Source organism: Vulpes vulpes, chromosome 10, assembly GCF_048418805.1.
Source record: "Vulpes vulpes isolate BD-2025 chromosome 10, VulVul3, whole genome shotgun sequence".
Classification (NCBI taxonomy): Eukaryota; Metazoa; Chordata; class Mammalia; order Carnivora; family Canidae; genus Vulpes; species Vulpes vulpes.
The window spans coordinates 34,174,593-34,198,690 of record NC_132789.1 but is presented as its reverse complement, the minus strand read 5'-3'; the positions used below and the strand labels follow the sequence as shown (position 1 = coordinate 34,198,690).

General features: G+C 42.1%; 1 protein-coding gene across 3 annotated transcripts in view; it reads left to right on the top strand.

The window, feature by feature from the left end:
* PRKG1 (protein kinase cGMP-dependent 1) overlaps positions 1 to 24,098 on the top strand; it is a 1,174,671-nt gene that overhangs the window by 1,025,749 nt on the left and 124,824 nt on the right. For all 3 annotated transcript variants that reach the window (XM_026014785.2, XM_026014784.2, XM_072723549.1), the window contains one exon: positions 1,892 to 1,957. In XM_026014785.2, coding sequence (XP_025870570.1) covers positions 1,892 to 1,957 — 66 coding nt within the window. The remainder of the gene's footprint in view (positions 1 to 1,891; positions 1,958 to 24,098) is intronic.

The window sequence follows — 24,098 nt, the reverse complement described above, 5'->3', positions numbered from 1 at the left end:
GATGATGTATTCAGCAGAGAACAGAGGTGGCCAGTTTGGCTGGAAGATGGGGATGTGATGTGATGTGAGAGGCTCAAAGAGAATCACACTGGGAGCTGAGGAGACTAGAATAAAAGTTGTAGAATCAGAAGAGAGCTCAGTATGACATGTGGGCTGAAAATATGCAATCATCAATCACTTCTTTAATAGCAATAACCAGTGGGAAACAAAAATGGGAAAAGGTTGCTTTCATTAGAGAAAGCGATGATCTAAGACACCAAGGATTCTTCTTAAAAATTACCCAGACCTAGGGAAAAATTAAGACATCTTACTTAAAGCCTAAAACTAGCTCCGAACAACTGTGGAAAATTATTGTATGGAAAATCAATATAATCAAAAAGCCCTTATTCTGAAATCCATGTGTAAATGTGATACAGCTCTACCAGAATCCCAATGTGACTTCCTTTGCAAGTGGAAAAATGATTTTAAAGTCTCTGTGAAATATGAAAGCTTAACAATATCATTAAGCTGTTTTTGAAAATTGATTTCACTAAGGGGGGGGGGGACTTGTTTACCAAATATTCAATACTAATGGTTACTATAAAGCAACTATAATTTAATTTTTTTGATTTTTAAAAAAGTTTTTATTAAGTAATTTCTACACCCATCATGGGGCTTGAACTCACAACCCCAAGATCAAGAGTTGCATGCTCCATGGCCTGAGCCAGCCACGTGCCCCGCAACTGTGTAATTTTCACAGCATGGTGTAACAACTGTGAAAGACGCATCAGTGGAAAAAAAAAAACTGGGTTCAGAAATACATGTGAGAATGTAGTGTATTTTGAGAAAATAAAAATTCAGTGGGTACATCTTTATTTTCAAAACTTTAAAAGCCTATTATTAGAGACCTGGGTTATGTGGATCATGGTTTTTAGAATGTATTATTAACAGTCTCTGTAATGTATTTCAAACCTCTATCTACCATTAATCCTAATAACTTAGAAATTTTACTTTTCTTGGAGAAGGAGTACGTTTTCAAGTATAGCTTAACGTCTCTGTACTGTGGTACTATGACAGCTTGAGTTGCTCAGGGTGAAATGTGAATGTTGATTTACAAAGTCTGTCGTTGACCTCAGGTTAGATGAGAAATACAAGAACGCATTTTTAAGATGAGAAATACAAGAACACATTTCTGAACTTTCAGAAGTTCAGAGGTACGCCTACAGTAACAAATTGGGTGTTTCGAAGGAGTATATACATATTTCAATCAGAGCGATTAAGAACTGTCAAATATTCTTGAAGAACCAAGGACTCTGGTGTAGATGAATAACTGTGTTATAAGTTGCCAGAAGGTTAGCCACATTAAAGCAGAGTCTCAAAAAAATAAAAAAATAAAAAATAATAAATAAATAAATAAATAAATAAATAAATAAATAAATAAATAAAGCAGAGTCTCTAAGGTGATAATTAAAACAGATCCATTGTTCCCAAGGTTGTAATAATAAATTCATACACAAATGGATTAGATAGTCAAATCTCAGAAATATATCTTTGGGTCCTTTAACGGTTCTAACCTATGTCATTATCATCCTCATCATTATCCAGTTAACTCCTTAATTCCCTGAAGAGCACAGCACATGATGATCTAAAATTTTATTTCACTTGTATCAATGATACTTTAAAATTGAAAATTTTAGCTCCTGGATTATGACTCTAGGATGGAAGGGCTCAATGGCAAGAGTAAGGAGGTTCCTCAGGACAAAGAAATTTGAAATATGAACCAAGCCTCACCCTGGGGAGGGACACATCAGAGGCCTGCATGTAGTTTACTGTCCTGAAATTAACTGCAATGAACTCTCTTCTTGGATATTAAAAGTTACCCAACTTCAACACGTCTCTCGTTTCTGTGTAGGGAGGATGTGAGGACAGCAAACGTAATTGCCGCAGAAGCTGTGACCTGCCTTGTCATCGACAGAGAGTGAGTACATTGGGTTGTTATGCGTCCTGCACACTCTGATCAGCGACGTGCTTGAGTTCTTGGAATTAGGCAGTTATTGATACTTGTTTGATATTCTTTCATTTTAAAATGAGGCTGTATATTTGATTGCAGTTATTGATACTTGTTTGATATTCTTTCATTTTAAAATGAGGCTGTATATTGGATTCCCATTCCCTATTACTCCTCGAGGTGGCTGGCTCTGTCTTGAGAGCCTTGAGAGCTTCCACACAGTGTGTGACTGTGACAAGCCCCACCGCAGTTAGCTCATTTACACATGGGCCATAATGCAGTGTCCCAGAAATGTGAGGATTAATGAGAACACACGAGGAAGCATGGGCCCCAGTGGATTTTGTGCCCAGGAGGGGAGACATATATATATATATATATTTATATTTTTAAAGATATTACTTGTTTATTCATGAGAGACACAGAAAGAGAGGCAGAGACACAGGCAGAGGGAGAAGCAGGGTCCCTGTGGGGACCTCAATATGGGACTCCTCCCAGGTCCCCGGGATCACAACCTGAGCCAAAGGCAGATGCTCAACCACTGAGTCACCCTGGAGCCCCTGAACCCAGGAGGATCTTAACAACGCTAGCTATTTGGGTAAATTTGGAGAGTAATAATTATGATTATCGCTGCTATAGAATATATAATCATTACTAGTATTACTAAGACATGGATCATTCCTTCAGCATGTTAGATATCTCCATTCTCTCATCCCCAGATTCCTATAAGAGAAGCTTTTAAGGAAGGTGCTTTTTGGAGGAAACATCATTTTATACAAGCGTATACTTAGGGTCAATACAAGTGTTGGCGATGATGTTTCTCATTGTTCCTTGCCTCTGTTCTGTCTTTGCTAGTCTCATTGCCTGCGTGCTTTATGTGTTGAGCTACAAATAATCCAATCACTGAGTCTCCAGGGGCCTGGGTGAAATGTGTGTGTACTATCTGGTGTGCACACTGTTGTGTGTGTGGGTGAGTCCATCAGGAGAGCCAAGCACCTGACCCAAGGGGAAGAACCACAAAGCACCCCTTTCATGCAGCCAGTAGAGCCTGACAATGGGGGCCAAATGCAAGCAGTCCAGCATGATAGAGTCACACGTTGAGCTCAGCAAGCTCGAGGTAGAGAAGGATCCACCTGGTCCACGGATCTCCATCCTGGACGCCCCTGGTCCACGGATCTCCATCCTGGATGCCTGGTCCACGGATCTCCTGGTCCACGGATCTCCACCTGGTCCATGGATCTCCATCCTGGACGCCCCTCGGCGCTGGGTCTGTAGGAACCAGAGCAGGGGCACAGCTGTAGAATGGATGGCGCGTCCATGAATGTCTCGACACAGATAGTCTTTATCTGGTTCCCAGAAAAACCATGCCTATTTGTGGGAGCAATCACTAACCGGTTGTTTCCTTGGTTTGCCTAACTTCTTCCTGAGGATCTTCCAGGTGCAAGGCATTGGGTGCGGTGCTGTGAGAAGAATCAGAGGGCACCACACATCCTGATTTGGGGGTTTCACACCTACTAGAGAAGACATGGCCTGTGTGCAAGGCAGAAAGTGGGAAGGGTCCAGAGCACCCACGTACATGAGGCCAGCGCAGGGAGCCACTGCTACTAAGGAGGATCGGGGAAGTCTTTGTGGAGGACATGGCGTGGTTAGGTGGACCTGGAGGGACAGGCAATAGAAATAGTGGGAACAGCATAAGCAGTACTCGTAAGGGTGGTTGGCAGAGGTGCTGTGACAAGTGAGCTCACAGATACATTGGGGCTGCTTCCCCAGAAACGCTCAGTGTTGGGACTGTTTCATGCCCCCAGGGTGTCACTGTATCACTGGATTGGTAGGCTAACCTGAGATTGCTGTGTAAGATGAATTGGCAAAGGGCTCGGAGGCCAAATATCAGGTTAGTGTCTGTAAATCCAAGTGTGATCAGGAGACCAGTTATAGGAGAGCTGCACTGGAATGAAGAAGTAAAACCAGAGGGCTTACTCCTTGACTGAATGTAGAGGGCATGAAAGGAACTAGGGGTGTACTCGGGATCGAGAAGATCCAGCAGTAGAGAGAAATCCATTTGGGAGGCACAGTGATATTCTGTTAAAAATATAATGAATGTGACATATAAGATGGACACTCAAGAACAGATGCCCTGCAGGAGATAAATAACATGAGTTCTTATTAGAGTTAAATTAAATTAAAATTAGCTTAAAGATTGCTTAGGGAGAGTTAACAGCTGTAGCCGCAAGTTAGGATGGAATAGCATGAGCAAAAAAAAAAAAAAAAAAAAAAAAAAAAAACAGCAGAAGATAAATGGACCAAGTTTAGAATTTGGGAAAATTCTTACATTTAAGAATGAAGCAGAAGGAGAAAACCAGTGAATGACAATGAAGCGTTGGCTATTAGAGCAGAGCAGGAAACCTCACAAAGGAAGAAAAGATTCACAAGAGGAAGGGTAGGTGGCAGTGTTCAGTGTAGGTGGAAGCCAAGGGGTATACAGATAGAGGCAAAGGTTTCAATCAAGAATGGCATCATCATATGGTTTCACTCTACATGGAATATGAGAAATAGTGAAAGGGATTATAAGGGAAAGGAGGGGAACTGAGTGAGAAAAGTTAGAGAGGGAGACAAACCACGAAAGACTCCTAACTCTGGGAAACAAAGGGTTGTGGAAGGGCAGGTGGGTAAGGGGATGATGGGGTGACTGGGTGATGGGCACTGAAGAGGGCACTCGATGGAATGAGCACTGGGTGTCATACTATATGTTGGCAGATTGAATTTAAATTTTAAAAAAATTAAAAATTAATATTGCAAAAAAAAAGGAATCATATGCAGACTGCAGGGAGTGAGTGGGTGCTGAGGAAGTGAAATCACCCAGACTAAGGGCTCTGTCTTTCAGCAACTTGGTGGAAGGAAGGAAAGGGGAGGGAAGGGGGGAAGGGTGGAGGGTGGGAGGGGAGCATGAAACATTGGTGGGCTCCTGGGGGGGTGTCCTTGTGACAATTACACACAGGAAGACGGCCTGACTGTAGAACTCAGAAAGTGCATTTCTATACTCTTAGAGGAGAAGTGGGTCTTCCCACCAAAAGTTGAATTCACAGCTTAAAAAACAAAACAACAACAACAAAACCCCACTGTAACTGAAGCCTCCTGTCAAGAGCCTGCTGCTGGAACCTAATTTATGGCCAATTAGGGGAGCACCACGGCTTCATCCCATGCAAACAGATGGCAGACATTAGAACTGTCAACAAGAGGAGCTTCTTTCACAAATTTACAAGCGAGGTACCAAGTTACATAAGCCAGTAATTATGCTTTATCATTCCGGAGGGAGAGCAAAAGAACATTATTGTAACTAATCATGCACGTCAGAATTTCTTTTAGAAAATGCTCATTGACAAACTAGAGAATGATAAACAGATACATGGTTTTCCCAAAAAGTATTCTCTAATGATTAGATTCTTGCAGCCTCATCAGGATCTTAGTAACTATCTGCAGTGATCCTAGAATTTGCAAAAACTGACTAAAAAAAGGTCTAACAGAACAGTCTATGTCCATTAATGCAACTTTTGAATATTAAAAAAAAAATAACTAGGTGTCTTTAGCACCTCTCGTCTTGGAATCCATGAAAATAAATAAATGTGAGAGTAGGTACGTTAGTGCTTTCCATGATCAGTTATGCAATGCCTACTTCTTCATTGACATGAGTTGTTGATGAAGCTAGAGATTCAAGAAAGATCGTTTATTTTTCAACATGTTGAGATCATTGTTAAAAAGCAGCAAGTTAACTGCTAGTAAGTAGTCAAAGAGTTTTATATTTTTTCCTCAGGAAATTAGGATCTAAGTTAGAATCCCAATTTTCTGTGTAACCTTGCAGAGCTTGCCGTACTGGTTACGAAAATTAAAATATTTTCTTACTAGTTAGTAAATAGCAGTGGTCTGAGCTCCCTGAGTATCCCTAATGCCTCTCTACTGCCCGGCTCACCTGACCTCCCCACCCATGACTCTCCCAATCCCTCCTTGATGCAACAACTAAAAGATGGCTTCTGATAGATCCGAGTCCTAGTATCCATTCTGATTGGCCAATTCCTGTGTCATACTGTTAATTGTTTGACTGTCATCCCTGGTAATCTGAAGCTAAAATAACATCTCATCATTGGTTTCCCTACTTCTGTTTTACCCAATCCATTGTATAAATAAAATAGAAAGAAAGCAGGGACTTTTCTGGCTCCAGGGGTGTAAAATCCCTAGAGTACCCAAGGGTCTTCCCTCTGTCCCTCTAAATCATTCCAGATGATGCCCAAGGCCCTCCATGGGACTCCAGGAGTCACTAAAGTAATTTACACGCCGCATATGGCTAAGCTTTACATCATTGACCCTTGGGATGTTCAGTCATACTTTGGAATCATTTGTGGCTTCAGACAGTTGTCATTGAGACGTAATTGGGGATGGAAGCCTAGAACTAGCCTAGAGGAAGTGCAGTGTGCTGGGGCATAAAATGATGTGTTTTAAAGGGAATCTCAAGTATCAGATTAGATGACATTGTAAGGGGCAGGCCTAGACCTCAAGGTATCCATATATCCCTATAGATCAGGGAAGCTGGGGTGACTGTGGTTCAAGTTTTTAACCTCCTAGAGCTCTAGTTGCCTCATCCGTAACAGGCATATTCATGCCATGTGTTTAAAAGAGCAGTGGAGATGCTAGTCATGAGGGTGGTGCCTGGAAGGCAACTTGTAAGTCTAAGGATGGTCTCAAGACTCACTGAAAATAGTGAAGCAGATTACCAAGAAAGATTGGAGACTGAGAAAAAGTCACTTCTACACTACAGACTATTCCTCAATACCCAAATGGGGGCTTATGTATTAAAATTGGGATTAGAACTAGACTATAGGAAATTTTATGTTTATTCATTAGGAAAAGTAGCAGTGAATGCCTGCTTCCTGTCTCAGATACATGGACTCTTGGGATAAACAAGACACAAATTCAATTTAGGTCTGAAAATTGAGTCTATAAGGCCAGGTCACTTGGAGACAACTCTGTGCCTATATTAAAATTGTTTTGTGTTTCCTTACCAGTGCTGATAGCAAAACCCCCTGTGTTTGGGTCACCCTGGCCTCTACCTGTAGTGCTTTCTAATACTAGTTTTCAGCTCTTGAGCCAAACATGCATCAGTCTCTAGAGATCCTGCTTCTGATCCTGGTGTTCACCCAAATTTCTCCCCACCCTTCTCGATTCTGGTGGGCTGGTCTCTTCCTCCATTTGCCTTAGCTATGGCTAATCAGATGTTCAACTCCAAGGTCAAGAAAAAATAAAAATACTAGATCCCCTTCATCTGCACTCTGGGCTAGTGGGCCAGACAGGCAAGAGCCTGGGAAACCTTCTATATTATGATCAGAATGCCAGAGGAGATGGAAACATATGGAGCAAAGTTCCTATATCCAGCTTCTCTCAGAGGGAGGCGCTCTAGATGTTTCTGAGAAGCAACTGGTGGGAGGGCTGAGGCTCACCAAGACACATGCTCAAGGAAGAGCAAAAGATCACTAAACTACCCAACAAAAATGGTGGCTTGTGTTACGAGCAGGAGTTTTACGTTCTGAGTGGAAGTATGCTTTGTGAAGCCAGAGCTGCATGACTTAAGCCAGGGGTCGGAAAACTCTCTCTAAAAGGATCAGCTAGCAAATATTTATGCTTTACAGACCTTGTGTTCTCGGTTGCAACTCCCCAACTCTGCTGTAGTAATGAAAAGTGAGCCAAAGACAATGCATAAATGAATGAGCATGGTTGTGTCCCTATAGGCTTTGTTTATGTGTGCTGAAATTTGAATTTCATAGTTTCAGGGGTTAAGAAGTATTACTCATCTTTTGAGATCTTTTTTTTATTTCCACCATTTATCAAAATCATGCTTAGCTCATGGCCACCCAAGGAAAACAGACAACTGACTAAATTTGGCTTCTGAGGCATAGTTTTGCTGACACTTGACTTAAACAGTGTTAGAGAATTGAGCACTGCCCCCGTGGTCCCGTTCTGATCTCCCTCCCTGCTGTGCTCCACCTGTCTTTTAGATACAGCAAGTACATAAAGACAGATTCGTAGTGCCCTCCTGTGCTGGGCCTCCACATGCCATCTATCTGCTTGCCTCTCCCTCTCTGATACCCATCCACCTAAGTCCTCTGTAGGCACAACCCTTGTGCATCATGGACCACACACACATGAGTGCACACACACAGCTTTCTTTGTTTTCCATTCTTGTTCTTATTTCTGCTCTTTTTTTAAAGATGTTTTTAAATCTTTTTTTTTATTTTTATTTATTTATGATAGTCACACAGAGAGAGAGAGAGAGAGAGAGGCAGAGACATAGGCAGAGGGAGAAGCAGGCTCCATGCACCAGGAGCCCGATGTGGGATTCGATCCCGGGTCTCCAGGATCGCGCCCTGGGCCAAAGACAGGCGCTAAACCGCTGCGCCATCCAGGGATCCCTTTTTTAAGATTTTTATTCATTTATTCATGAGAGACACAGAGAGAGAGGCAGAGACACAGGCAGAAGGAGAAGCAGGCTCCAAGCAGGGAGCCTGATGTGGGACTCGATCCCAGGACGCCAGGATCACGCCCTGAGCCAAAGGCAGATGCTCAACCACTGAGCCACTCAGGCATCCCTATTTCTGCTCTTTTTAAGAAGATTTTATGTATTTGAGAGAGAGAGAGAAAGAGAGAGAGAATGGGGTGAGAGGCAGAGGGAGAAGCAGACTCCCCGCTGAGCTTGTTCCCCAATGCAGGGTTCAATCCCAGGACCCTGAGATTATGACCCGAGCCAAAGGCAGATGCTTAACCAACTAAGTCACCCAGGCACCCCTTCTTATTTCTACTCTTGCATTCGCTAGGAATTCACTTTAGCTTTGCATTAACTTGGGTAATAGCTAATTAGAAATTAAGGTGGTTCTCTGCGAGAGTTATTTGCATTTTGATGACATACCCCAAAAGATAGAGAAATTGTAAAAATTCAGAAGATTCTAGTATTCCAGGTGCCCTGAGGGAGGACAGTAGGGGAAGGATTTGGAGACAGCAGAATCCTTCATGCATCCTCTGACCCCATCAGCCAAGTCAGTCTCATGAAGCCCTATGTGCCCAGTGGCATTTGTCCCTCTTAGGTCACCTGTGTCCTTGTCTTTATATAACTCGCCATTCTGTGTCCACATGATAGGTCCATAGGGAGTGCACGCCACATTGCCTGTAGTCACATTGGTTAACTGATAGGGTGATAAACTTAAAATATTTCACAGCCTCAGCTTTTCCTACAGCCTAAATGGATTTTATTTTGGTTCATTTTCCAGGATGAAATCTAGGGGTGATGTGAGGATATTTGCAGGCTAATCACAGAAACCAAGTATACCTTACAAGCATTGTATCAGCTGCAATCATTTGGGTTTGTCTTTTTTTATGGAGCTGTTATTGATTGGTATGCTTTATAAAAAATATATTAAGCAGGAAAGATAAAATCCAGAAGTTTAGAAGACAGAGAAACATTATATTTGTTCAGTTCAATGATGTGACTTGAATGATAGTGTGCCCTGAACAAGCATGATCTGACTACAAATAAGCATATTTCCACTAGAAAAGAAGAATATTTGGAGACCATTTGTGGTTTTGGTAATGGAGAAAAGTGGATGGGACTGCAGTTTGTCATGTGTGCCTATCCCAGGGCTTTAAAATGGGAGACCTTCCTCCGACTCCAAGTCTTCACAGAGATGATGCATAGCATCGCTGGAGAAGTCTTTGAGAAGGCCCAGACTCTTGCTTCACCCACCCAGCTAGGAATTACTGCTTACCTGCTCCATATCAGCCACCCAGACATCTAGTGGCTGGGGCTCTAAAGGAAGACCTGTAAACATATGACTTATTCTCTCATACCTGTCATATGGGTAACTTTCAGCTCTAATCTGTTAAGTCACAAACTGTTGGAGGTTCTCAGGGTACCCTTTGTAACCACTGGACTCCGTTCAATTAAAAGAAGTCCAAAGTCATTAATATACGGGTATACCACTAATCAAAATGCACTATTTTTTTATTTGAAAACCATTGTTAAAAACATGTAGATGGTCAGTGGATTAGTTGCAAAGTCAGCAGAGATTTAAGAAGGAGAGGTAGGAAGGACCTTCTAGACTGGGGCCTGACAAACATTTCCCATTAGGGGTGAGATAGTAAATATTTTGAACTTTGTGGCCTGTAGTCTGTCCCAAAAGCTTAACTCTGCCATTTGGCCCAAGGGCCATAGTTTGGTGTAAGCGCTGTTACAAGTCACCTTTATTTTTACAAGTGATGAAATTAGGTTCAGAAGTGTCAGGTGCACTCAAATCACGCTGCTTAATAGGAAGAATGAATCAAGATAGTTAGCATATTCATGTGCTGTCTTCTAATGCTAGATCTTAGAATTTTAGAGCTTAAAGAGACTTTGAAGAATCTCTCTTCCAAATTCTTTAGAAGTGAAAAAGGTAAGTCCTGGAAGGAATATGGACTGTCCAACCTCTTTATTTTCTTTTTAGGATTTTATTTATTTATTTTGAGAGAGAGAGAGAGACAGGCAGACAGTAAGAGCTCAAGCACAGGAGAGGGAGGGACAAGCAGATGACTCTGCACTGAGCATGAAGCCCAATCCTGGGCTCGACCCCGCAACCCTGAGATCATGACCTGAGCGGAAATCAAGAGTGAGATGCTAAACTGACTGAGCCAACCCTGACAGTCAAGGTTCTGTAGAGCCAGAGGTGGAATTACAATGCAGCTCTCATGGCATCCGTTTCAGTGCATTTGCCCCTGACTCATGTTATGATTTAAATTACCAAGATAGAAAACTCATGCATGCATTAATTCAATAAGCACCCGGCGAGGATCCAGTCTGTGTTCAGCCTTAGGGTCACTGCTGTGATAAATGCATAAAAGGGAGATAGTTGGTTCAAGAAGCTCATAATCATGAAAATGAACAAACAGTATAACGGTATAAGAGGCCACCTGAGAAAGAAGAAATGGTTGGTTTGTGAAATGAGCTAAAATACTCTCATTGAACTAAATCTGAAGTGAATTTGACTGCTTCTAAGAAAAAAGATGAGTGAGTCAAATCTTTGGCTGCCAGCCTCACCACCTCAAAACACCACTGTGGCTAGATAGTTGAGTCACTGAATTAAGATGACAGTTTTTATCATTTCAGTGAATTTATTTCATTAAGAGTTAATGAACCTGTACTCAGCCACTCCTCTGGCCTTCCGTGGTAAGTCAGGCTGTCCTGTCGTTTTTCACAGTAGCCTCCTCCCCTTGCTATGTCATAGGTTGACGACACCCGTCAGTCTGTTTTGACTCATGATCTAGAAGCTTGAGGAGGACAGAAGCCAGGTTTACATTGCTCATGCTGCCTCGTTGGTTCTCAGCATCATGTCAGGACACATACTAAGTCCTCCCCACGTAGCTGTTGAAAAGCTGTATCAGTCAGGGTCCAACCAGGAGAGAAGCAGCACACGGTAGTCTGAACAAGAAAAGTTTGTTTCGAAGAATTAGTAGCTGTACCAGGAGATTGAAGTAAGAAGCTAGCCAGAAAGGAGAAGAGCTCTGGAGAATTCAGAGATCGTAGATGGGAGTAGTCACCAGCTCTAGGCCTGAAAGACAGCACTCGGGGAAGACCCCACCCCCACCGACCCTCCCTTGTCCCTCCTCCAGCCCCTACCCTGCTGGGACTGGGGACCCGACCTTGCTGTAGAACAGGGGTCCTGAAACTCGGCACTACTGACATTTTGGGTGAGAGAGTTTGTTTTTTATGGAGCTCAGGCCTATGCATTGTAGGATGCTTATCAGCATCCTGACGATGATGACTTCTTCTTTTCTTCTTCTTCCTTCTTCCTTCTCCCTCTCCCTCTCCCTCCTTCTCTTCCTCCTCCTTTTCCTCCTCTTCTTTTTCATAAGAGACACATGGGGGTGGGCAGCAGAAACATGGTAGAGGGAGAAGCAGGCTCCCTGTGGGGAGCCCAATGGGGGACTCAATCCCAGGACCCTTAGCCAAAGGCAGATGCTCATCCAAGAGCCATTCAGGTGTCCCAGCATCCTGACTTCTACCTACCAGATGGTAGTAGTACTCCCCATCATCCTTCACTGGGATAAGCAACAGTGTCTCCAGACATTGCCTAATATTCCCTGTGGGACAGCATCACCCTGGTGGCAGGATATGGTGGTGGTTTGCTGGATGGTAACCAGGTGCTGGGACACTGGGTCCGTAGAACTTGTGCCCTGTAGGGTTCCAGGGAAAGCCGTCCACAGGGTGGTATGACACTGCCTGTGGGGAGGTCCACTGAGGGAGTCTGCTGGCTTCTTGGTGTTGCTGGTCTCCATGTATTACAGCTGCTGGGCCCTGGAGAAGCTACAGGAACACCCCAGGCTCACGGGGACAAGGAGACAGAACCCTTCACTCTGGCAGTGTCTTCCCAGTGCCCTCTCCTGACAAAGCTTCAGAGCCAGTTGATGGAGAAAAAAAATTATCTCAGATCTGTTTTTACAGAGCAGTGAAAAAGGGTGAGTTTGGAGCTGGCAGGCAGTAAATCAACAACCAGTACAGATTCCAAACCAAATCCTCCTCGCAGTTCTAGAGCTCTAAGATAAACAGCAAGGTCCCCGAAGGAACTCCTGGTCAATTCAGGTGCGTTAAAGATCAACATGAGAGACCCTTCCAGTTTAATAAAAAGGATGGAGGAGTGTGTCATGCCTGGAGCATCCCAGAGGACGTGCTGGACAAAGTCACATCTTTAAGTTGAATCAGGTCTCTAAGTTTAGGGAGAGGTTGTACAGGTGAAGAAGAGACCGTAAAGTCAGCTCCCACCCAAGGAAGGGCATGTACACGAGCAAGGGATTTGGAAAGGCCACTGTCCAGCGATGAGTGAAATATGGCAGGAACAGAGGACCTTGGAGTTAAGAACTAAATGGTCAGTGGGACAGGTGGAGTGTGGGGAGATACAGTAAGAGAGAGGGGATCAGGACAGATTGTGAAGAAGTCTGATGTCTCAAATTGTCCCCTGGACAGTGAGGAACCCTGGGGAGAACTCTTGGTGTCTGTGTTTGGTTTTGAAGGATGGGAATGGAAGGTTGACTCCAAAGGGGCAGAAGTCAGGCTGATAGGAGAGTGATGGGAGACGGTTCACCCGAGTCCAAGAGCCACCACGCCACCCCAGGGCAGATTTGGGGCAAGATTTAAATGGGGGAGATGGAGAAGGAGCTTTGATCGGGGTAGGGGCTGGAGGCTCTCTCCAACAGGTGGGGAGCATGGGAGCTACCGCAGGCTCAGGAGGTGCCATTATATGTGTGATAACTTCCATCTGCCCAAGTGGCGGTGTTCAGATGGAGAGGTCCATGGGAGGTTAGAAATGAATTTGTTTCCTGAAAGTCAGATGATGAATGGAAACTGATGTTGGAGTTCACAGTTAATCAGTTTTAAAATATTATGATCACAGCGGTGGCGTTAATTACAAGGATTGTTTCGTCTTACCTTGATGAATGAATAATTCGTTTTTTTAGAAATGCCTAAAACCATTCTGTGTTTCTGCGGCTTGCATTCCCCTCCCGCCTTGGATGTTTCAAAAACTTCTTTAGAGATTCGGCAATGTCACTGGAAGCAGTTGTGTGAGTGGATAAGGAAATCTGTGAACACTTTGTTTCCGCATCTGAAAAATCAGTCTTAATGTCTTCAATTAGAAAGGTAGTATTTGAAATTCTCTTTAAGGGCCTGCTGTGTGGCGGTGGGGCTGTGTATTCGAGGAGGGGAGCATAACACTGCCGGTGTCCTGCAGATAAAACAGGTGGGAGAGGATGCCAGGATCCAGAAGCTTCACAACCAGTTTAAAAATCGACAGTGTGATCATTAAGTTTGAATGCGGAATCCTGCATTAAATATTAACATATTTATAAATATTCACAAATATTCACATGGTGCACTTTTTTTTTTTTTTTTTTTTTGCATTTTTGGTTGAGTTAAGTGGTTTTGCTTACTTACGGAGGCTCACTTCCCTGGTGAGACAGTTATTACAGGCCCAGCTGGGTCATAAAGATCGAAGACTTTTGTGGGTTTTGTTTTGTTTTGTGTTCAGTATGTCTAGCAGTTGGTACTCATTCTGAAACTCTTCGCATAGACACAGGAATTGGATTATCGTTGGCTTCAAAAAAGTAAAATCTTACTCCCAGACTAAGCTTTACTTAAAGGCCTTTCAGAATATACCAGCTTGGAGGAGGTTTAACGCCCCTACTTTGCACAGCCCTGCCATGATCAGGGCAATATTAAACCAGAACCAATATTAAAACAGAAGGCAGGCTAGCAAAGGCAAAGCATGATTTGGTCATTGATGAGGATGTTGATGAGGATCCTCCTAGAAAAACTGGAGGTGGAGTATTATCATCTAGGCAGGAAACCTGAAATCTCAGTGAGAACTCTTTATTTATTGATGCTGCATAATTTTCTCTCCTCCTGGTTTTATTTTGTTCCATTTTCAGATAGTGTCAGGTGATTGTAAGCAGAATAACTGCTCATTGAGAAAATTGGAAAGCACAGAAAAATACATATATAATCCCGCCCTTCAAAGGTAACTACTGTCAACATTTTAGTATCTTTCCTTAAATAGCGAGATCACACTGCCTAAGTCTGTTTTCTATCTTGTCCACATACAGGGCAACAGACATAAATATAAATAGAGATAGGTGTGTAGACAGACAAATTTACACCACCATTTACTTACATATGTGCCAATTACAACACTCCTTGAGATTGATAGATTGATCACAAATACATACATATACATATAATTTTTCTCAGAGCAAGCATACAAAGAATGCTTTTTGTTCTCTTTCATAAAGGTAGACTTGGCTCCAGACAGTCAAAGTATTACGTTGCAAAACATACAGATTTTAAGTAGAGAATTAGTGAGTGAACCCGGTTGTGCTTTTTTTTTTTTTTAAGATTTTATTTATTCATGAGCGATGCAGAGAGAGGCAGAGACACAGGCAGAGGGAGAAGCAGGCTCCTTGTGGGGAGCCCGATGTGGGACTCGATCCCCGGACCCTGGGGTCACGCCCTGAGCAGAAGGCAGACGCTCAACCACTGAGGCCCCCAGGCATCCTCGGTTCTGCTTTCAAAGCCCATTACATCACACTCCCTTACCACATTGACCATTCACAATTTACTGGGTTAATAAAAGCATCTCCAGAGCATAATTTGAGTTTTCGTTCCCTCTGTAGTTTCGTAAATGTGTTTGACCACATGAGCTCATTTCAGTTTTTAATTTTTATGAAGAATTCTCCACATATACCTTTGTCCCTCTTTTGATGTATTTCCTTGAGAAGCTACTCAGTCTTAGAACTCAGGATGTGCATATTTGCACATTGTTGTGTAGAACCATTCCCCAGCTCACTCCCCAGTGGTGATGTGTGAGAACATCTGCTGCATTGCACCCTGACCAGCTTGACATTTTGGTGGAAACAGTCTTAAATGACATGATGGGGCAAATCAGCCCAGGGCATGAAATATGTCAGCATCCAAGAAGAGCCAGTTTGACATTTATTCCTCTCGTAATTGATACATGGAGCCTAGTTATTTTTTTTTCCAGTTTTGCAACTGCCTTTTGTCCTAGAGAAGAATAAACACATTTAAAAGGCTTTGGAAAATTGTGAGAATAGAAAAGGACTCAAATAACCTTTTTCTGAAAGGTCAGGAGTAAACAGTTAAGGCTAACAAGCTACCTGAAAAGGAGGAGTAGACAGGCAAAAGTGGAAATTGTCCAATTGACCAATTAAAATAGATGCCAAAAATTATGACATGAGAAGGCCCCCATTCAGAGATGATGCAGGCTGTGGCCAGTGGTGGGGAAGGAAGGACAAGAGTCCAGAGAGGTTAATACACGAATTTCTGAGCATCTCGATATGCCTCTGTCTTACTATTTCATCTCAGTCCAACCTCCCAACATCCCAATGGACGGAAGAGGACATAAAAAAAAATCCAGAAAAGAAACTGAGGATCATAGTGGCTCAGTGACTTTCTCAGAGCCACACAGCAGATCTATTACACTCTTCTTATGTTGCTGCTTTTATGGCAACAAATCAAGGGTCAACTAGCAAGCAAGATTCCATTAAGGGATTCTTTTTGAAAGAGTGGAGTAGGAGGGCACCTGGGTGGCTCAGTAGGTTAAGTGTCTGCCCTCAGCTCAGGTCATGATCCTGGGGTCCTGAGATTGAGACCTGCATCGGGCTCCCTGCTCGATGGGCAGGCTGCTTCTCCCTCTCTACTGCTTGTGCCCTCTTGAGCGTGTTCTCTCTGTCTCATGTAAACAAAATCTTTAAAAAGAGAGAAGGAAGGGAGGAAAGAAAGAGTGAGTAAGTGAGTGGAGTGGGAGAGATTGAGGCAGAGAAACTGAGTGTGGGGCTAATTCTGCCTCAGGCAGAGTGTCCATCGCAGTGGTGATGGAGATGACATGGAGGAACAAAGTCAGGAGAGATCACAAACATAGACTTGATGGGCTTGGGTAAAAGTGAAGATGTCTGGCCTGCATTTTGCTGGTTGAAAGATAATTGCATTAAGGGAGACTGTTTAGATGGTGGTGAGTCTCGATGGAAGGTGGTTCATGTAGTGGTGGCTGAGTAGAGCCCGAGGTGTGGGTGAGAGAGACAGGTGATGTGGGACACAGGGATGCCGTATCTCAGCGTGGATCAGGAGCGTTCAAGGATAGAGCTGGAGGTTGGACTGCCATCAGCCTGGGATCCTGCCTGGAGTTGGGATGCCAGTTGAAGTCTTCAGAGTAAATGATATTTCCTGGGAGAGCTTAGGGAGTGTAATTAAAGTATTGTGTAAGAACTAGGGTCCAGTGCCACTCACACTATTGAGTCCCAGATCGATGGCTTCTAGCTCCGTGGAGCCCTAAGCCTCCTCCCTTCTCTCTTGCTCCCAACCAGGAGACCTTGACGGATGTGTGCAGACATCTGTTAATTGTCAGAAGTGGGTTCTCTAAGGGGATCGAGTGGAAAGAGGTGAGGGATGCGGCTAAGTGTGCTATGGTGCACAGGACAGGCTCTAGAGCGGAGGATGATCTGACCCCAAATGTCAGAAGTACAGAGTCTGAGGAAGCCTGCTGTAAACCTTCTATAAAGTAAGGATCATGGTACTTCCCTCGTAGAGTCGCGGTGAGGTTTCCCTGAGACAATGCAGGAGAAAAGCAAGACTGAACCTGTCAGCAGTAATAATTATTGCAGGAAAATAAGTCATTCTGTTGCATGAGAAGAGAGGACAGAGGGCTCAGGTCGAGTGACCGCCTGCCTGTAAGGGATGACAAAGGAAGAAGTGTGTGCGGCTTCTGCTGAGAAGTAGCATGGAGGAGGAGGAGGAGGAGGAGGAGGAGGAGGAGGAGGGGAGTAGGATGAGGGGGAGAAAAGGTGGGGAGGAGGAGGACAGGAGGAAGGGGAGGAGGATGGGGAGAAAGGGGAGGAGGAGGGGGAGAGAGGGGAGGAGAGGAAGAGAAGGGAGGAAAGGAAGAAGAGGGGAGGAGGAAAGGAGGAAAAGAAGGGGAGGAGGAGGGGGACAGGAGGGAGGGTGAGGAAGAGAGGAAGAAGAAGGGGAGGAGGAGAGGAGGGGGAGGAGGGAACAAAGGGGAGTAGGAGGAGGAAGATGAGGGGGAACAGGAGGAAGAGGGGGAGGAGAGGAGAGGGCGAGGAGGGAAGGAAGAGGAGGAGGGGAGGAGGAGAGAAAGAGGAGGAGGGGGGAATGCAGAATGAACATCAGGGAAAGGCACAAAGCAGTTTGGTGTGTTGTCACGGTCCCTATTTCAAGGCTATGTCTGGAGCAGCCAGCCAGCAGGGCCATGGATATCAGGTGGGTCATGGAGTGTGGGACCTGGAAGGAGACCCCTGGAATTCCCCATGAGTAGATGAGTGATGACCTTGAGGGGAAGCCATAGTAAAAGTGAAAGAAAAGTGGAACCAGAATGCCAGGTGGACACAGGTTGAGAATCTATGAAAAACAGCACTGAGGGTTGGGAAAAGCAGTTCTTAGAACCGACCATTTGGTCACAAAAGTTAGTGTTGTCTGTTAGGATTGGGGAGGCCGTCCTGGGTATTGGCTGAAAGGGAGGAAACGTCCCAAGGGTGACAGTGAAGGGATAAGAAACATCGTGACTGGCGGAGCCAGAGTCTGGAGGAGAGAGGTGAGAGTTTGTGGTCAGGGGTAATCGGGGGGGGGGGGGTTGCTTTAGGAAGAAACTGGGGCACTTATCTGGGAGAGAAATATAATGATTATGTTACCACACTTGAGGTCCAGGGAAAGAAATGAAAACCAAGACATTAACTTTTTATGAAGCACTCAAAAGTCAGAAATGGAAATGTTCTTAAATAGCACAGACACTCCAGAAGATGTATCTTCTAAATCACCCTGAATAGTTCTTCATGAGCTGAGTTGTCTTCCCAGATCCTCAACCCCAACCCCCCGAGCCTGACTGCATTTGGAGAGGGAGCTTTTACAAGGTAACGGAGGGTGACAAGGTCAGAGATGAGGTCAGTCCTCACCTCAGAGGACTGGTGTCCCTGTGGGAAGAGGCAGAGGGTCAGCAGGGTGTGTACATATGGGGAAGGCCCCTGAGGACACACTGAGAAGTGCCTATCTGTGGGTCAGGAGGAAAGGCTGCACCAGAAACCACCCCTGCCGGCGCCTCAATCTAGGACCCCCACCCCACAAAACTGTGAAAAAGTAGATTTCTGTTGCTTCCACCACCCATCTGTAATGGTTTCTTATGGCAGCCCTAGCAGACTCATGTGCTTCTTCATTGGAACCTCTATAGATAAGCAATAGAAGAAATAAGATAATCTGGTAAAATAAAACCTATTTCTGGGGCACCTGGGTGGCACCCCCAGCTGAGCGTCCAACTCCTGGTTTTGGCTCAGGTGGTGATCTCAGGGTCATGGGGTCAAGCCCCACATGGGGCTCCATGCTGAGCATGGAGTCTTCTGAAGAGCATCCTTCTCCCTCTGCCCCTCCCACTCATACTCTTATGTGCTTGCTTGCTCACTCTCTCTCCAAAATAAATAAATCTTTAAAAAAAAACACATAGAAATAAGAAATATATCTTTTAAAGAATTGGGTTGACCATGAAGGAAGGACTTGAGAAATAGCAGATAATTAGTACCGAGTCCTAGCCCCAGATAATGACCACTTAATTTGCTTAAAAACAGTTTAATGGCTTTCATAGAATTCTATGTTCCCAGGTCATTTTCCTAAGGTTTTTAGAGGCAATTTTTAAATAGCCCATTACAAAAGAGCAAATTGTTTTAACTGGTATTCTGACATAATTGATACATCTAGGTAAACTAAAATATATCAGCCATGGATTTTTACGGTTTTTAATGTGGCTTATTTAGTTTTAGACAATTTTGATTAAAAAATTTTTGTCAGTTATGTGGATTTATAAATTGTAAATAATTTCTAAGGGGATAAGTTTGACAATATTTAATAGATAAAATATCCCCTGTTGCCATAGATTCTACTTTGAGAATAGGAAAATATGAAAAAGAAATGTCTATCATAATTGGGAAAACAGACATCAAAGTGGTCTTAGATTTGAGAATCTACAGCATTATGGGGAAAGTTATTTGGTTACTCATATTTTGTTTTCATTGGGGAAAGTGGATTGTTTTAGTGAAAGTATCAAAACTATATGAGACATCTTATATATAAGACATCATCATTGGCTTTCATGTCATGTATTTTTGCCCCAGAAAATCAATGGCAGAAAGAATAATGCATTATTTTCACCTTTGTTGGTATGTATTTGCTATGATCAATAAAAGAGAGTTTCCAACACGTACTTAAAATACTGCTGAACCTCACAAAATCTATCCATTGTGTGAACTGTCTGATTTAAGTATAGTTAGGATATCTTTTTTTTAAGAAAATGAAACCAATGAATTTGTCATTTTAGGGCAATCTATTCTTAGAAGCATATTTTCCCCTCAACCTAAAAGGCTAACCTATCACATGAGATTTGATTCTAATATCTCCTGTTTAATTGACAATGAAATTTGTGCCACATTTTTCAGTCCTTTTTTTTTCCACTTTAATTGCGATTGGGATTCATGGACATAACTTCTATTATAATCTAAAATAATTACCCTCATTTAATGTCCTAGATGTAATCTAATGATAAATCGCTAAGTGTTGCAAACCAAATCAGTCATATTTATACTAATGTATGTCTTCATCAGGATCCGAAATTTAGATAAGGAGTTCATTTAAATAAAAACCTTTGTCCTAAAAATTCATTATTCATATAGGTGGATGTTCCAAGAGGCACACAGATACAGGACTTTCAACTCATAAGCCATGAATTTTAAATAAAACTTTGCTTCAAAAGACTTAACTGTTTGCCTGTCTTCTGGTCACACACAGTGAGTGAATAAATGAATGAATGAATGATTCATCCATCATCTATTCACTAATTCATTTCAAATTTCTCTCATACATCAGGCAATATCCTAGTTCCTAAAGAGTTCTTGATAAATAAGGTAGACTAGGTCCTCAATCTCAGGAGACTTAATTCTAGTGTGAGAAAGATAGCAGTTTTTAAACAAATTTTTTAGCAAGTGATAAACTGTGGGATTAAAATAAAATGGGTCAAAGTGATTGTCATGTTAAGTGAGGGTTTAGAGCGTTTACTTTGTTGGTTGGTCAGAGAAGATCTGTCTAAAGAGGACACACTTGAGCTGAGACCTGAATGGCATTAAGAAAAAGCCATGCGAGGGGCCTGGGTGGCTCCATCAGGTAAGTGTCCAACTCTTGATTTCAGCTCAGGTCATGATCCTCAGGGTTTTGAGATCAAGCCCTGTGTGGGGCTCCATGCTCAGTGGAGAGTCTGCTGGCTATTATCTCCCTCTCCCTCTGATTCTTCCCCTTCTCTCTCTCTCTCTCTTAATCTCTCTCAATCTCTCTCTCTCTCTCTCAGATAAATAAATACAATCTTAAAAAAAAAAAAAAAAAAAAAAAAGAGAAAAAAATCTAGAGAAAGAATGATCCAGGCAGAGGACAAAGGCCCTGGGGTAGATGCAAGCTCAACACATTCTATGGGTCACAGGGAGCTTAATGGTAGGAGATACCAGGCAGAAAGATCAGAGAGGAGAGGCCTGATCATGACGTTTAAGATGATTAAATTATGTGTTTAAAAGTTTACCCTGAAGAAAAAAAAAAGTTTACCCTGCCTAGTAGGTAAGGAAAGGGGCAATTATAGCAATCCTCAAAAGAGCAAATGGTGGCTGGAACCAAAGGGGAATAGAGAATTATTGAAGGTAGAATCACAGGACTTAGTGTCGGATTTTATGTGGGGTGGTTGGGTGAGGAACAAAGGATGTTCTAGAACAGAGGTATGCGAACCTTTTCTGTTAAAGGGCACATAGTAATTATTTTTAGCTCTGTAGGCCATGCTCTGTTACCAGTAGTCAACTCTGCTGTTCTGTGTAAAAGCAACCACAGACAACATATGAAGGAGTGAGTGTGGTTGTGTTTCAGTAGAACTTTATTTACAAGACAGGCCGTGGGCCAGCGTGGGTCTACAGGCATAAGTTTGCTGACCCTTGATCTCTAGACTAAGCCCTGGAAAGAGTAAGTAAGGTTTTCTGTTCTGGAAAACACTTACCATGCAGAGGCTAACAGAGGCTCTCCCACATTAGTGACACCATCTGAGATATGACAGTAAAGTAGGGTCCCTGGGCGTGCTGGAGAGAAGTCTTCATTACCCAGGGACGTGCATTCCCATTTCCCAGGCTACTTCCCACACTACCTGGAGTGACCCAGCAGGTGCCCAGAGTATGTGTGTTTCTTTTGACTTTCTTTACTCCCAGGTACAATAGAGTTCTTCACCAATTATAGACAGATGGGATTGGCATAGTCAGTGATTGCTCCCTGTTATGCCACCGTGCATTCTATTATTAATGCACCTGTGCTTTTCATAAATATTTTATATTGTAGTTGTGTTAGTATGTTAATATTTATTATTTATAGCTATAAATTCTTTAATATGCCATTCATTCTACTTCCTACTGGAAATATATAGAATTTTAATGTATTTCTCCATTTCACAAAGAAAATAAAGTTCATCACATATAAGATGATCAAATTCCAGGACTAGGGATCTCTTTTAAGTATTACAGAAGTTGATTAAATAATAACCACTTCATTAATTTCTTCAATATGCATTTATTATTGAGTGAATTCTGTGCAGGTGCTTCACTAGCACAGGGATACACGGTTAAAAAAGAAAGAAAAGAAAAAATGAAAACAAAAAAATCAAAAAACCCTGGACACCAAAGAGTTCAGTATTTAGTGAGGGAGACTGACCAAAAATTGGCCAAATCCAGAAGCATGCAATAAGTACTCTAAAAAGACAAACACAGGGTATCGGGTAGGATTTAGATAGGGGCACGTAAGAGGGTGTGAGAGAGTGAATGATCTAAGATGATGCTACTCCAAGGATCTATGCTCAGAACCAATTTTGTTTGCATTTCCAATCCATCATAAACAGATACTTCCGTAAGATAAAATAAAATGGAAAAAGATAAATGCCTGCTTTTAGAAACTATTAGATTGAACATACATAAAATCATGTTTCAGTAAAAATACCAGAACAAATGTAACACTGTATAAAAAGAAAAGAATCACAAAAGTTTATCACATTGTCATTGAAAGTGTGTGTATAAGCATTAAGGTGGAGAATGGTTATTATAATTATTTGCAGTCAAAACCAAAATTTACGTGTGACACAGCCATTCTCTGCTCTGGCTGCAATAGGTCTACTTTTAGAAAATAGTATATATGTCAATATTTATTCCAATGGGCCACATGTTCCTTTTCTAATCTACATTGGATTGATGGAAATGCCATTTGCAGGGAATGATGTATCGAAACTGCTTTGTGTTTTGTTTAATACACTGAATAAAGAAACTAGTCTCAAAAAGATGTCTTGTTAGAAATGTAAGTTGTTTTTAAGGCAATTTCAAGATACTCAGGATATTTGATTTTATCTTTCCCTAAAAATGGAACACATGATGTTCTGTTTTCATTAATCCTTCATTAACACTCAGTTCCATCCATTTATCCTGTAGAGTTAAGGTTACATCTAAATTATCTCTTGGTGAAAGAAATAGATTCTGGAATTCGTACATTTGGGGCTACAATTAGCAAACTAATCTTACGATATCACACATTTAACATTGCTCTTTTGTGTCTGACATCTATGTAGTTTTTACCAAATGTTTCTCACTTCATGAATGTGGCAACAATTAAACAAGGTCTCTGCCCAGTTTAAAAAAAAAAAATGTGAGTCCACTGATTTCACCTGTGGATGTCTCAGTAATGTCAAGTTACTATAAAATTTTCTGAATTTAGAAAAATTTTCTAAGCTTCTCTACTAATCTCTTCATAGACCAGTGAGAGTTTACCAATCATACTTTGAGAAGTGCTGGTCTACAAAAGATTCTTGAATTCAGTCTCAGATGGAGGTAAAATACATATAGAAATCTTGTGTATAATATTTATAAACTCATAATGGTTTTGTGGGAAATATCTTAAAATACAGCCTTTAAAACGCAGGCTTTCTTTTATTACATTCTTTACTAAGGTGGAACATAGTCTTCATAGTTAAAGATTGAAAGTTCAAAAGAGTAAGAAAAATAAAACCTCAAGCAAGAAACTATTGCAAATGTTTCAACAGTAAAATTATTAAATAAGCAAATCAATGAGATTGAGAAATTTAGTTCATAGTTTATTTCTACATAACCAAGGATGTCCTACACTATTGTTTGGGTTTTTGTTTTTGTTTTGTTTTGTTTTTTTCATTTAACCATTGAGTTCACTTTAGTATAAGCAGACACAGCCTGAAGTCAAGTAAGTACTAAAACAATACAGTTCCAACTCTGAAATAGAATTTTAAATCTCTAGAGGAATATGTGCCAAAATATGAATGCTTAGCTCGGGGTGATAGATTACAAGTAATCTTTTATTCCTTGGGGGTTTTTAATCCCTTTCAAATTTTCAACATCTTACTGTTAGGATCACAAAAAAAAAAAAAAAAAAAAAAAAACAGTAAATCCTAAAATC